Raw genomic sequence first — 14,545 nt, 5'->3', positions numbered from 1 at the left:
TATAATGATCACGTCGGTCGGAGAAGTAATTATATATTTCAGACAGATGGTCAGATTGCAGTATGCTTTCGCCAGGACTACCTATCTTCCCAGGCGAACACAGATTCTTGCGAAGTAGCTGGCAGTATCACCCCGTTTTATGCAGACCTACGGAGTACAGCAGTCAACCAAGTAAAAAAAAAAACAAGGAATAGACGGAGATCAATGACTGACAACGGGAGACTGGGGGGAAAAAAAGGAGGGAAAAAATAGAGTTGGAATGCTCAAATGGAGACTCGAACTCCAGACCTCTTGATCCCTACCGAGGGATGGTACTAGTCAAGCGCTCTACCAACTGAGCTATTCGAGCATTCATTGGCCCTCGACTTTTTCGATAATATAAGCCTATCCTGTCCCAGTCCCACTGGCTGCAAAACTGCGTCATCCTGCCGTCGCTGTTCACGGTTATCGGAGTACTGCAGTAGTACATAGTACCTGGCGAGACGAATACTAAAAAATGCAAGAAAGTAAGTCATTCCGTAGGTGTATATTTACATGATTGACACGTTAGGCAAATCGAAATCAACCCGCCTGCCTCCTCTGCTCCAACACCCGCAGCACATCCTCCGCCGAATCCTTGTTCCCCTTCTTCTTCTTCGGGCCACGCTTGCGCTGTTTCCGGCCATATCCTGCCTCGAGCTCCTCGTCCTCCTCGTCGCCAATCCGGCTGCTGCCGAACCCATAGTCGATGTCCATAGCGTCCAGCTCGTCGCGCCGCCGCGCCTCTTCGAGGAATTTGCGGCGGCGGTCGAGCTTCTCTGGGTCGACGTCGTCGTCGAGGTCGATGCCATGGTCTTCTTTTTCTTCCTCTCCCTCGCCAGCCTTGGCTTTCGCCTTCTTGGCCTTGGCTTCGGCTTCCGCCTCCTCGGCGGCTCGCAGCTTCGCAGCCCGTTTGATTGCGGCCAGGATGGTTGGGTCGCTTGTGAGTGGCTTTGATCGGTCTGGTGCTGCGGTTTCCTCCGCCGTTGTCGCTGTAGAGAAGTAATTGCGAGGTTTTGCTGTGGTGGCAGAGACTTCTGTCTTGGAAGGGGCCGGCTCAGCGCGTTTCGCGTCTGTCCCTTCGTCTGCAGATTCGTCATCGTCGTCTTCTTCTAACTCTCTAAGTGGGTTGTAATCAGCTCCAACACCTTCAAAGATGTCCTCGTCCTCGGGTTCAGGTTCGGGTTCGCGCTTGGTTTCCGTCGCGTCCCGCTTGGCCGGACCTTCCGCGCCCGAGGGCTCTGCGGCGGCGGCAGGTGTCTCCGCCGTGGCACCGTTGTTCTCTATCCTGGATGGTTGCGCCGCCGGGGGCTCCTTGTCCAACCACCGCACTTTTCGCTTCGTCCGCCCTTCCTCGTCGGCAATAAGAAGGACCTCCTTGCGCCGACCGCTGGGATCCTCTTCAATCCAGCGCTGCTTCTTCTTTTTCTTCTTCTCGTGCTCTCCCGTTCCGTCGATTTTCTTGAATTTGGAACTTAATGTAGACTCTGCAGCCGCGGCTCCGGCCCGACTCTCCTTCAATTGTCGTAGAATCTCGTCGCGCGTCCGTCGCTGCACAAGATTGCCCTTCTTGACTTTCTGTTCCCTCGGCGCCGCTTCCGTAACCTGCGCCGCCTTCTCCTCCAGAACGCGCTCGAATTCCTCATCCGCATTTGTCTCCTCCTGTGCAGCAGGCCTATTCTCCAGCGGCTTCGTTACATCCTCTCCGGCCTTCACTCGCCGAAGCAAATCCCAGTCCAGACCCTTGACGAGGTGTGTGCTGTTGATATCCCCTCCGACTCCAAGCTCCCTGCGCCGCTTGTCGAAGGTCGCCTGATCAATCTCACCGCGCTTGAACTTCTCCTCAAGCGCTCGGACGCGCTTCTCGAGACTATCCTCTTCTTCCTCGTCGCTCTGCTCATTTCGCAGCGGTGATATCCGGTCCTCATTCTGCAATCCAACGGATGATTTCAATTTCTTTGTCGGCGGGGGTTGTGATTCGCGCTCGCGGCGATTCTCGGCGAGTTGACGTGAGAAATCGACGCCTTTTACTGACCGACTAGTAGATGAGAGTAAATCTGTCAGCATTCACTCAAAAAAAGATAAAAACCCTGCAGGTCGGCACACATACGGCGTCATAGGGATGATCGACCGTTTTCGAGAGCCTAGCGCTCCTGCGATCCCGGAGCTCGAGCTCTGTGCAGCGCGAGCAGCGGCGCCGCCAGGAGCGTCGGCCTTGTTGCTCGTGGATGATGACTGCGCCAACACAAGGCGCCGGAATTGTTCGTTGTTCATCTTGAAAGTCTTATCGCGTATTTGGAGCGAGAATTCCAGTTTCACATTGGGTTGTATCACTTTGGGTAGCGACGCATGTTTGTGTGTTTCAATAGGACAGTTGTTGCTGTCTATCGATTAACTCGTAGGTGGATAGATACTGATCCTAGCTGGTCTGGTTCTTGATCAAGTTGAATCAATCGAGGCGGTGGCGACCATCATTTCTTTCCCCCCTCAACGAGACGCTCATCATAACAACAACGAGACAGGAACTAACCTATAGCAACGGATTGATTACTAGCGAAGCAGCAAAAATCATTATGGTTGAACTTGCATCATCGATTCTCCTGCACTTTCCTACCTTTCGAAGGACGAGCGTCTTGCTATTTTGAATCCCGTAAGTTAGATAACCCTAGATAACTAACACAATAACTACTAGAAACCTAACAAACATAACCTAATCACAACTCACTGTTCCAACACTGTCAACTTCCACATCATCATCCTTTTTCGGTCTTACAGCCTTGCTCTCTCGTGTAAATAGTAATTCTTTGACTCGATACTTCAACTCACCTTGTCATGTCGCGTATGTTAAATACTATCTCTACTAACATGAATCAATGTTTCGATGGGTTCGATCCCACCAAGGAATCCAACCCCAATCTTACATGCAAGAGAAGGAAGTGAGTTACGAAAGAGGGAATGAACAGCATTGCGAAAATGTGCTGGCGGCAAATTGGAAGCAGCATGACATCGTCGGCTCCTTGCCCTTTGAGCTCGTGATTCAGGTCGTAGAAAGCACCTATCTAGACGCGACCGGCATTGTTCGCAGCCAAAGGGCGTGTACGACTACGACTGCTCCTTTGTCAATGTTCCAATGCTGTTCTCTGTGATTTCTGAGAAAGCCTAGTTCTCGAAACGCTGGCGTACGATATTCTCGGGCGATGCGATTCCCAAGATCTTCTTGCCTCGAACGCTTGTGGCATTGGGCATGGAGATTACGAACGTCACGGCCGCCGATGCGATGACCTACATGCGATGGTTACCTGGTTTGGAGTCTGATCGCCCAGTTAAGAAGGTCTCTCATCCCTGGTCAGGATGGGAAGTATAGCTCCAGCGGCTTGTTTACCGTCCCTGCCGATTGTGCTGGTTCGATTCTACCAGCGACGTGGAAGAGGTCATGATCTTTTAGATCTCGAGACTGGGAAAAGATCCGTTTTTTTTCTCAATGATGCATGGGATTTGGTTTGTGAGTATCATACTGTCTGATCACTATCCAATGGATAATTTCGATGGTTAGGTACCGAGACGATTATCTTTGACGGCGTCGTCTAACGTGGAGAGCCCTACGATACAACTGATTCGATAGTGGCACGCTAGACTGCGTCCTGGTAGTGTGGGATATACACACATCCCGAAGGTTGGCAGAGAGACAGTTCTCTAGGAGGCCATCCAGCGTTGCCCTCGTAAAGGACCAAGTGGTCATACTTTCTGATCTGATTTGGCGGAATCGTACCATCAGCGTCTGGGAGCTGCACACGGGTCAGGACCAGAAAATCGGCTGAGTCTTAGTTGGATTGACTGTACCAAGCCCATCAATAGTACATATCGTCGTTATGGGTCGTTGCAATTCTATCACCCCGCACATCATCTACCACTGGTCAATTCAGCTCGGGGGAACTGTAGCCTACAAGGCCACCAGTGGCACTGCAACGATGCATCCATCCCGGCTGCATATCCATGAGTTCACCACCTGCAGCTTGCTGGGAGCCCATCTGCCCCAAAACCTGCGTCAGTTTTCAACGCAATGATCTTTTGGTGACAATGAGGTGTTTGGTGTGGCAGCTGACAACGGCATGCAGTTCTCGTGCTTCAATCCTGACATCGTGCCTGATGTGCTGGATGCGGATCCTTTTCTGGAAAGGGAGAAAGTGGGTGATCCGTGTAGAATCCAGCTCAATTGACTGAGTACTAGTACTTCAGCAGGTGCAATAGTAGTGAGATGCCCAAGACTCTCGGCGAGTTTCCACCACTTTGCAAGATTCTCATGGTTTCATCACGATTTCACCTGTTAACAACTGAACAATGAAGGAAGCAGCTCGAATGAAAATGATCGAAGCCATTTAACTCCGGAAGCCTGGTGATTCGCGGAAATACTGAAAAAGCTTCTTGGGAAGAGAGTACGTACCTACCTCTAGGTACCTACCTACCATCCATAACGCTTGTTTCTGAGTTGTCTGTTTCGCGGTGCCTCATCAGACGGTCCATACCCCTTAGCTGGTATTTCGTTATGAAATAGGCCTCCCACAACGCTATGTCTCAGTTGGAAAAGGAGATGCTGACAATACAAGCTCGAGTCGCTTAGGGAAACACGGGCAGCTTCATTTCAGTGTTGCATGCGATAGAGAAGACGGAACGATCACGAGAGGAGGAATGGAAGAAAACTGCAGAAAAGAACCCATGACAAGTCGACACAAGCATGACATTGTCAGTTCTCTGCCTCTTGAGCTTGTGGCTCAGGTCGCGGAGTATCTAGATGCGGTCGACATTGTGCGGAGCCAGATGGTACGCACAATCATAACTGAGTGCTGCAGTTGTCGATGTTCAAGGACAGAAGCATATCTGACAAGAGTCTAGGTCTCGAAACGATGGAACATAATCTTCTCAAGCAATGTGATTATTAGAATTGTTCTGCCCCGGACCCTTGCGGCACTGGGCCTGGAGACCGCAAACGTCACAGTCGCAGATGCGATGATCTATATACAATGGCTACATGGTCTGGAGTCTGCTCGCCCAATCAAGAAGGTATTCCTTCCTTGGCCAGACCAGGCAATGTGGCTCCAGCGGCTTGTGTACGATTCTCGTCGATTGTGCTGGCTTAATTCGCATAGCGTCAGCGGGGATGTTACAATGCTCGATCTCGAGACTGGAAAGAGAACCGTCTTTGTCAATGATGCGGGGGAGTGTCTCATCAACGTCACACTGTCTAATCGTTATCTAGTGATGGTTTCAGCGGCTAGGTAAAGCTGATTGCTCCTTGTCGGCGTCTTCAAACACAGAAAGCACTACGATACTAACTTATGCAACTTTGACAGGCGTGGCTGCATCATGGTAGTTTGGGATACACATACATCCCAGAGGTTGGCTGAAAGACAATTCCCTGGACGGCCCCCTTACGTTGCTGTTGTAAAGGACAAAGTGGTCATTGTTCCCGATTTCACGTTGCTGGATCAAACCATCAACATCTGGGATCTGCACACGAATCAGGTCCAGACAATTGGTTCCTTCTTCAACATCGAATTGCTCGCACTGTGGCACGTGGATGTGGATGAGGGTGTGCTGGTGACATTTGAGATCGACTGGAACAAACATTCGTCGGAGGTGGAGCAGAAAAAGTGGTCATTGAGCAGCGGGAAGCAGCTAGACCGGAAATCGTTCAGCCTGTCGGTGGGTACTAGTCATCATCGTGTGGACTGGAAATTTTTCAGGTGGTCATTCAACAACTGGTGCTGCACCCGCGGCTACAAGACATCAGCGGAGCTGTTCTACTCTACCAAGGATCCCTATGTCGCGCTATACCTCATGTACGACTATGCCGTCGATCGGCTAAGCTTAAGCTGGATTGACTGCACCAAGCCCATCAATGATTTCGTCCCTATGGATCGTTGCAACTCTCTCACTCCGCACATCATCTACCGCTGGTCAGTTCAACTCAGGGGAGTTGTAGTCTACAACGTCACCAGTGGCACTGCAACGGTGCACCCGTACCAGCTGCACGCCCGAGAGGTCATCACGCGCAACATGCTGGGTGCCGGCCTGCCTCCCCCCCCGTGTATCTTGTCAGTTGCTGAGATCTTGCGTTTTTCCAAGCACAAGTCTTTCGGCGACCGGGAGGTCTTCGGACTGGCTACTTACGACGGCATCCAGTTATGGTTTTTCAATCCTGCATTTGTTCCCGATCTTCCGGACGCGGAGCCTTTTCTTGCCATGGAGGAAAGTGGATGATTCATGAAATACCAACCCGTCTCTTTCAAATGTGCAGTATGCTCTCACTCACACACCAAAAAACACAAAAAAAGGGAAAAAAAAAAAAAAAAACAACTGCTACGCAACTTTCCGTTTATTTGACTTATTTGACCACATCGTCCTTCAGGCAGTTGAGATTAGTGGGCATACCACGTTGCATTAGCAATCGCGGAACTGACTTAACTACCTTTGTACTAAAGTATCAAAAGCCTCAGTACTCCGTAGGTAGTCAGTATTAATAGTCAGTACTACCGAATCCTACTAGTCTGGTGATGTCCTAGACGTCATTCGGGACAAGCTGCGTCGTGCTGAACGTCAACGAGCCTGTGAATGCTGAGATTTTGTAGTCCTCTGCGGGTGTGAGACTTTTTGTAGTGGCCTAGATGTTCCCTGTTGTTTTAGGGTTAGGGCGAGCAAGGTTCGCCTTTGGCTAAAGTAGGCGTTTAGGGCTTAGGCAACCACCTGCTGACACCGCGACGCTATCCTGGCCTCCTCCAGTAAAACCTGGCTCTAACGAACCTCGAAAAGGAATTTGGTGCTTCAAGCAGCACGGCAAAGAATGATGTGTCCCTGAGGCATCTGCTGAAGATATGGCAAGGATTACGGAGGCCCTTAGCGGTTTCCAGCTGAAAGATATATTCCAACTGCGATGAAACTTCCTTGATCTGGCGTCAGATCCCGGACCGCAGCCTAGCGACTCAAAGCATCCGGGAAGGAAGAAGGACAAGTCGCGAATAACGGCACTCTTTTGTTGCAATGCCGATGATCGGAAAAAATTGGATCCTTGGTTCATTGGCCGGCCAAAAACCCTTGGTACAGGTATTCGGATTGAAAGCTATCGCGTCAAATGGCGAGCGAATAGCAACGCGTGGATGACGGCTCAGACATCCGAGGAATAGTTGAAATGGTTCGATTCGTTTGATGGATAACTTTTCGGCACACGAAGCAGCGATCCGAAACCTCAACGAGAACGGAACTCCCCTAAAGATACTTTGGTCATTTATCTCCCACCGAATGCGACAAGTCGCTACTAACCTCTCGATGTGACGTCGCAATCCGATAATCGTATGCCGATTCGGGAACTTCTAGATACCACCTTTCCAAATGATATTCACTCTTGAAGATAAATAAGGTGGGATGACAGTCCCATCGGCGGAGACACATTCAATACTGGTTAGGGACTCGTTCGTCCCATCGACTGCGACGCCCTGTCGAGCTCGTCCCGGGTTTGCAGTGACGACTAGCTGAGCTTTCCCTTCTCCCAACTGGAAGCCCGTTTCATCGAAATTATAGATGTTTTTCGGGGGAATACCGGCCATGACTTCTTTCAACTCATCGAACCAGTCGCGCAACTCCTCAATGTCCATCGACGACAGTCTCTTCTTCTCGATTGGTTTCTGCTTCACAAGCTTCAGGTCGCTCGGTAGCCGCTTTAGGAACCGATAAACCCACATCCTACTCGCGCGAGGCGGCGGATGGGACAGCATTCCTTTCAAGAATCCGGTCCACACAGGCCCTAATCGCTGTCGATGTAGGGGGATTGTGAAGGCTGTCACGGTGTCGTATCCAATCGAGTAATGCGCCTTCCTGTGGCTTCGAAAGCAATCTGTTGGGGGGTTCAAAGTCGATTTTTGCTGGCCGACCTTTGACGCGGTCGCGTAAAGTCGAACGAGCAACGCCGAATTATCGCGCCAATGCGGAGACATTTGGCTTTCTTTGAGATAAAGCTTTTTGTGAAGCTTTTCTCACTTTGGATTCAATTCTGTGACGGTTAGGTTTCGTTTTTGGCATTGTGATGAACGTCTGATGGGAAAGTTGATGAGTGATGGGAGGGCTTTGTTGGTGGACAGTGCATGGTTCATCCAGAAGTACGCGTTTTTTCGCCGGCTTCCGAACTTTGACGCGGTCGCGTACCTCCATACCACGGAAAACAAACGCGAATCTTTCGCACAAACACGGCGATAATCGGTCTTCTTTGAATTCATGCTACTCTTACAGCTTCATTGATTCTGAATTCGATACCATGACGAGATTCCGGCGTTGTGGTGAATACTAAGATGAGAAAAACTTTGAAGGGTTGCTTGCAAGCTCGCCGATTACCGAATTTTAAAGCCCAAACAACCTCTCGTAAGAATCTCAGAACCGGATGAAACCTCTACCAGTGAAAGATAAGATCCTGAGGATTTAGCTGATATAATCTATTTCAAAACAGCTTCAGTGTGGTGATTGTTCTGCCGGAAAGTAGTTGAAAAGTGGTGGGCAAGGTGTGAATGGCGGGCCAGGTGTGACACACCCAACACCTCCCGCAGATAGTACTTTACAGTAGAATTTCTGGACTTGATGCTTTCTCGCTCGGCTTCATCATGACGCGTCATTAACTGGTACCTAACAGCTACCTACAGGTACCTACTCGTACATATGGACCAATGCTTCGATGAACTCCACTCGACTGGAATCGTGGCCAGCCGCTCCTTCAGAGTAAGAGTACTACTGTACCAATACCGAGAGAGAAAACAGAGCGACAACGAGAGGAACGCAAGACCCTTGCGGAGATATGTTCATGTCAAATCAAAAGCAGCATGACATTGTCGGATCGTTGCCGCTGGAGCTCGTGGTTCGGATCGTGGAGTACTAGTATCTAGATGCGGTCGACGTTGTTCGGTTTCAGCGGGTGGCGGGTGGGTTAGATGTGCTAAGACTGCTAATTTCAAAGCCAATTATTGTGATTTCTGATAAAGCAAAGGTGTCGAAACGATGGCGCATGGTCTTCTCGTCCGATATCATTACCACAAGTTTTCTACCCCGAACGCCTGCGGCACTGGGCTTGGAGAGGATGGATGTCGCAGCTGCCGACGTGATGACCTATGTCCGATGGCTGATGGTTTGGAGTCTGCTCGTCCAGTAAAGAAGGTCTTTCTTCCCTGGCCAAAACCGGAGGCGAAGCTTGAGCCGCTTGTGTACCATTCCCGCCGATTGTGCTGGCTCGACCCTTCCGGCGTGTGGACAAGGTCATAATGTTAGACCTCAAGACTGGAAAGAGATCAATCTGGATCAACGAAGTAGGCGATTGCCTCGTCAAAATTTTACTATCTGATCGCTATCTTATGATGATGTCGGAGGCTGGGTAACATGACGATTTGTCTTTGTTGGCGCCGCTTAACCCAATGGTCCCTATGCTAATGTCACGTTGGCAGGCCAGACTGGGTCATGGTAGTGTGGGATCAAGACACATCACAGAGGTTGGCGAAAAAACGGTTTCCTCGAAAGCCCATCCGTGTTACCGTCGAAAAGGACATTGTAGTCCTAAATTCTATGTCTTCCCTTCGCCCCATTTACGTTTGGGATCTGTGTACGGATCAGGTCCGGCCAATTGGTCCCTTGGGCTATCTTCAATTGTGGCACGTGAACATGGATAAGAACGTGCTGGTGGCATTTGAGGTCGACTGGAAGCGCCAAAAGTGCGGCAGACAAAGTGGTCATTGACCCGGGGGAAGCTGCTCTCAGCCTGTTGGTGGACAGCCATCGTGTGAACTGGAAAACTCTCAGGCAGTCATTCAACGACTGGTGTCGCACCCGCAGTCACAAGGCAGTAACAGAGCTGTACTGCATTGAAGATGATCCCTATGTTGCAATACGCCTCACTTACGACTCAACCGTCGATAGGCTAAGTCTCCATTGGATTGACTCTGCTAAGCCCATCAACGATGTCGCCTTTCCGTTGGGCTGCAACTCACTCACTTCGCACATCATATACCGCTGGGCACTTCAGTACAGGGGAATTGTGGTCTACAACGCCGCCAGAGATACCGCAACAGTGCATCCATACCAGTTGTGCGCCCGAGAAGTCACCACCCGCAGCTTGTTGGCAGTCCGACTGCCCTCAAACCTGCGTCAGGTACTACCATATATTGAGCTCGTGAAGTTCTCCACGCAGTGGCCCTTCGGCGACCGAGAGGTCTTTGGGTTGGGTACTGACGACGGCATCCAGCTCTGGTTCTTCAATCCGACCCTCGTGCCCGATCTTGCCGATGCGGAGCCTTTTTTGGCCATGGAGGAAAGTGGGTGATTCGTGAAATCGTACAAGGCTCGTTTGAATGAGCAGTATGATGCGTACATTGCCAGGCAAGTTCCCACCGGTACACACATTCTGTCCGTTATGCTAGAGTATCTCCCGCCAACAATGGTGGAAACAATTCAAAATCGTCGTAGCCCCCGGGCCAATACTGGAAGGCTGGCAGTTCACCTTCACCGGATCAAACTGTCAGTGCAGTATCCGAACCCCTACTCGACACTTGTATTATCATCCAATCATCTGTCGCACGTGGATGCAACGAGGACGTGCTGGCGACATTCGAGATCGACAGGGGCAAACGTTTGCCAGAAGTGCAGCAGACTAAGTGGTCATTGACCCGTGGAATCACCTTTACCGGACAAAGTTCCGGCTCTCTGTGGCGGGCCGTCGTGTGAACAGGAATACTCTTAATCGGTCATTCAACGACTGGTATTGCACTCGCGGCTCCAGGGTAACAACCGAGCTGCTCTACTCTGACGACCATCCCTTCCCCGCGAAACCAACGTCTTACAACCATGCCGTCGATCAACTCAGCCTCAGCCGGATTGGCTGTAACAAGGCCATCAACGATAACGTCCTTCCGAATCGTTGCGACTTTTTCGCTCTGCACATCATCTACGGAGTAGGTACTACCGTTCGCAAGATCAGCTCTGGGGAATCGTAGTCTACAACACTGCCAGCGACACCAAAATGGTCCAACCGTACTACCAGTTCCACGCCGGAGAGGTCATTACATGCCACTTTATATGTGCCCTTACCTCCGCTTTAGAAATGAGCAGATCCGATGACTGATCTCAAGTTCTTTGTCACGCACTGGATCTTTGGCGACTGTGAGGTCCTCAGTGCGGCCACTCGTGATGGCATACAGCTCTGGTTCTTCAATCCCGGCTTCGTGCCTGATTCTCCGGGGGCGAAACCTTTTCTTGCCATGGAGAAAAGTGGGTGATGCTGTAGTTGTACAAGTAACATCAGCAGTTCAGGTAGGATCGAGGATGGTGGCCTGAGGCAGAGAGGTCCAAACCCCACAGCGTGATCATTACCTATGGTACAATGACGCTAATCTATATTAGGAAAGAGCAACTGGCAATCCGGCATCCGCTCAAGCCTCAGCTTCAGGCCTACGGGTCATGATTACTACTCTTATCTTTCAATATAAACCAATGTTTCGATGAGTTCGATTCGATAACATAGGGAGTCATGCCCTCGCAGTCTAATTTGTTTGCGAGAGGAGGAATGGAGGAGTATAACGGAAACGTGCCTGTGGCAGGTCAGATTCAGCATGATATTGTTAGCTCTTTGCCTCTCGAACTCTTGTTTCAGGTCGTGGAATATCTGGATGCGGCAGACATCGTTCGGAGCCAGAGGGTCCGTCCCTAAATCAGTTCAATCGCCGGCATTACTGTATTCTGAATTCTGAGAGAGCCTAGGTCTCGAGGCGATGGCGAACGATGTTCTCAGGCGATGTCTTAACCAAGAGCCTCTTGCCTCGAACGCTTGCAGCATTGGGTATGGAGACTAAGAACGTCACGGTCACTGACGCGGTGACCTATTTCCGATGGCTACACGGTTTGCAGTCCGCTCGTCCAGTGAAGAAGGTCTTTCTCCCTTGGTCACACCGGGGGGGAAAGCTAGAGCAGATTGTGTACCATTCGCGCAGACTGTGCTATATCATTTCTGCAAGAGACGGGAGTCATGTCGAAATTTTGGGGCTCGAGACTGGGAAGAGATCGTTCTGGTTCAACGACGCACGGCATTATCTTCGGGAAGTCACACTGTCTGATCGTTATGTTGTGATGGTCTTGTGGGCTAGGTAAGAGAATGACTTGCCTTTGCCAGTGCCATCTAGCACAGTGAGCACCGCTGAGCCAATGTTGGCAGGCCGAACTGGGTCCTGGGAGTGTGGGATATTCACACATCCCGGAACTGGTAGAAAGAAGGTTTCTTTGGGTGCCGTCCCGGGTTATCATCGAGAGGGACAAAGCGGTTATAATTCCCAGTCCCGAGTCGCGATCTTACCCTGTCACGTTTGGGATCTGCGCACGGATCAATTGCAGAAGATTGGACCCTTCTCTAATCTTGACTTGTGGCACGTGGATGCGGACGAGGACGTGCTGGTGACATTTGAGATCGACTGGGCCAATAATTTGCCAGAAGTGCAGCAGAGGAAGTGGTCATTGACCCGTGGAGAGCAGCTTGACCGGAAAAGGTTCAACCTGTCAGTGGCGGGCCGTCATGTGGACAGAAAGTCTCTCAAGCAGTCATTTAACGACTGGTATCGGACCAGCGGCCACAAGACAGTCACCGCTCTTTACACCTCTGTCAACGACCCCTATTCCGCAATACGACTTACATACGAACATGCCGTCGATCGGCTAAGTCTCCACTGGATTGACTGTACCAAGCCCATCGACGATTTCGCTGTTCCGGGTCGTTGCGACTCTCTCACCCCGTACATCATCTACCGCTGGGCAGTCCGGCACAGGGGAATCGTAGTCTTCAACGCCACCAGCAATACCGCAACAGTATATCCATACCAGTTGCATGCCGGCGAGGTTACTACTCGCCGCTTGTTTGGTGCCCATGTGCCGCTACGCCGGCGCCAGGCACCAATGACCCTGCTGATGCCCTTGTCCTTTGGCGACCGTGAGGTCTTTGGCGTGGCAACTGACGATGGTATACAGCTCTGGTTCTTTAATCCGAACCTTGTACCCGATCTCCCGGACGCGGAGCCTTTTTTGGCCATGGAGGAATGTGGATGATTTACGACCCAGCTCATGTGGCCGAGTAGGGCAACAAACACCGCTAGATGTGACGTGAACGAACCCACGGAGGAGTGAGGATTTTGAGTTCCCATCAGAAATTCTTTGTCTAGGAGAGCCACAGCACATGCACGGTGGTTCACTCATGGGTTGCTTCATTGAGCGAGCCCCGTAACTGTGGCCTGAGGCAGCTATACCGGAACCCCGCTGACTCGCAGTGCTATGGAAATGGATAGTAGGGAGGGCCTACCTCTATCATTACTACCTAGGCCTAATGCTACTCTTCCATAGGTATTTGGAAGCAGAAAAGTGACCAGACGTGGAAATGCAATCACTTCAAACAACATCCCAGCCTTTTGATTGATAATGACCGTTGCTGTCAGTCTGATCTCCGTACTGAGTACTAGTAAGTACCTACCAAAATAACTACATGTTCTTTGCGCTTACGGAACCCTCACATCCTCCAGGGTTCATTCGCATAGCCTCTTACGAGACTACCTAGCGCAAAGGGCCTGAGGGACCGAGGCTATCAAGAAAGCGGCTTCATGTCCTGATTACTAAAATCTGGCGCGAAGTGCCCAAGCCTTTCCACCTCGCTTCGCTCGAGGGTAAAAGGCTTGTTTCAGCTACTGACATGTACTGTAGCTCGCCTTTATCATGACACGTAGTGTGGGCCGGTCCTTCGAAAAGCAAGATTCGACTGAAGGGAGCCATGAGCAACGGCATGTCTACTACTACTCTTTTGGAGGAAAACGCAGCGAGCACGAACGGAGGAATGGACGTGCATTGTGGAGGTGGCGCGTCTGTGGCAGGCCGTAATCAGCATGACATTGTTGGCTCTTTGCCTGTCGAGCTTTTGCTGCATGTCTTGGAAAATCTGGATACGACTGACATTGTTCGAAGCTAGAGAGTGCGTCCCATTGACAGCTCACTTGCCGGCATTTGCTTGTGGCTTGATTTCTGACAGAGCGTAGGTCTCGAAACAATGGCGCAAGATCTTGTCGTGCGATGCAGTTACTAGGTGCCTTTTGTCACGAAAAAATTGCGGCATTAGGCCTCGAGAATGCGAGCGTTTTGACCGCGGACGCGAGCAGCTATTTCCGATGGCTGCATGGTTTGCAATCTGCTTGTCCGGTAAAGAAGGTGTTTGTCCGATGGCCACACTGCCCGGTGGACGACGGTTGCGTACCATTCGCGTCGACTGTGCTACATCACCCGTAGCGTCGGTCTCGAGGACGAAATTGTGATGTGGGATCTTGAGACGGGAAAGAGATGGATCTTGGCCAGAGAATCAAGAAATACTGTTTATCTGATCAAAAGCCTCGTTCTGTCTGATCGCTATCTTGTGATTATGACCGAAATAATTGATAAGTAACGGCAACATTGCCTTTGGCGCCGTCTAACGTCGTGAGGAACA

General features: G+C 50.7%; 5 protein-coding genes and 1 non-coding gene across 6 annotated transcripts; 3 read left to right on the top strand and 3 right to left on the bottom strand.

Moving 5' to 3' along the window:
• Positions 1–260: 260 nt before the first annotated feature.
• On the bottom strand, positions 261–349 carry VTN31DRAFT_t1. Its single transcript has one exon. It is a non-coding gene; the product is annotated as a tRNA-Thr (tRNA).
• A 212-nt stretch (positions 350–561) lies between these two features.
• VTN31DRAFT_74 (uncharacterized protein) lies at positions 562–2,292 on the bottom strand (the record flags this gene model as incomplete). Its single annotated transcript, XM_069408116.1, has 2 exons — positions 562–2,056; positions 2,129–2,292. The coding sequence occupies 2 exons, from the start codon at positions 2,290–2,292 to the stop codon at positions 562–564; spliced, it is 1,659 nt and encodes a 552-aa protein (XP_069262930.1).
• Positions 2,293–4,731: 2,439 nt separating this feature from the next.
• Positions 4,732–6,276, top strand: VTN31DRAFT_73 (uncharacterized protein; the record flags this gene model as incomplete). Its single annotated transcript, XM_069408005.1, has 3 exons — positions 4,732–4,836; positions 4,909–5,291; positions 5,367–6,276. The coding sequence occupies 3 exons, from the start codon at positions 4,732–4,734 to the stop codon at positions 6,274–6,276; spliced, it is 1,398 nt and encodes a 465-aa protein (XP_069262929.1).
• Positions 6,277–7,382: 1,106 nt separating this feature from the next.
• Positions 7,383–8,003, bottom strand: VTN31DRAFT_72 (uncharacterized protein; the record flags this gene model as incomplete). Its single annotated transcript, XM_069407894.1, has 1 exon — positions 7,383–8,003. The coding sequence occupies one exon, from the start codon at positions 8,001–8,003 to the stop codon at positions 7,383–7,385; it is 621 nt and encodes a 206-aa protein (XP_069262928.1).
• Positions 8,004–11,566: 3,563 nt separating this feature from the next.
• On the top strand, positions 11,567–12,299 carry VTN31DRAFT_71 (uncharacterized protein; the record flags this gene model as incomplete). Its single annotated transcript, XM_069407783.1, has 3 exons — positions 11,567–11,734; positions 11,797–12,179; positions 12,248–12,299. 3 exons carry the CDS (start codon positions 11,567–11,569, stop codon positions 12,297–12,299), a joined length of 603 nt encoding a protein of 200 aa, XP_069262927.1.
• A 1,653-nt stretch (positions 12,300–13,952) lies between these two features.
• Positions 13,953–14,349, top strand: VTN31DRAFT_70 (uncharacterized protein; the record flags this gene model as incomplete). Its single annotated transcript, XM_069407672.1, has 2 exons — positions 13,953–14,038; positions 14,103–14,349. The coding sequence occupies 2 exons, from the start codon at positions 13,953–13,955 to the stop codon at positions 14,347–14,349; spliced, it is 333 nt and encodes a 110-aa protein (XP_069262926.1).
• Positions 14,350–14,545: the final 196 nt, after the last annotated feature.

The sequence above is a fragment of the Thermomyces dupontii genome (assembly GCF_041956625.1).
Source record: "Thermomyces dupontii strain NRRL 2155 unplaced genomic scaffold VTN31scaffold_1, whole genome shotgun sequence".
Lineage (NCBI taxonomy): Eukaryota > Fungi > Ascomycota > Eurotiomycetes > Eurotiales > Trichocomaceae > Thermomyces > Thermomyces dupontii.
The sequence above is the reverse complement of the archived record's forward strand: the minus strand, read 5'-3'. Positions and strand labels throughout refer to the sequence as shown.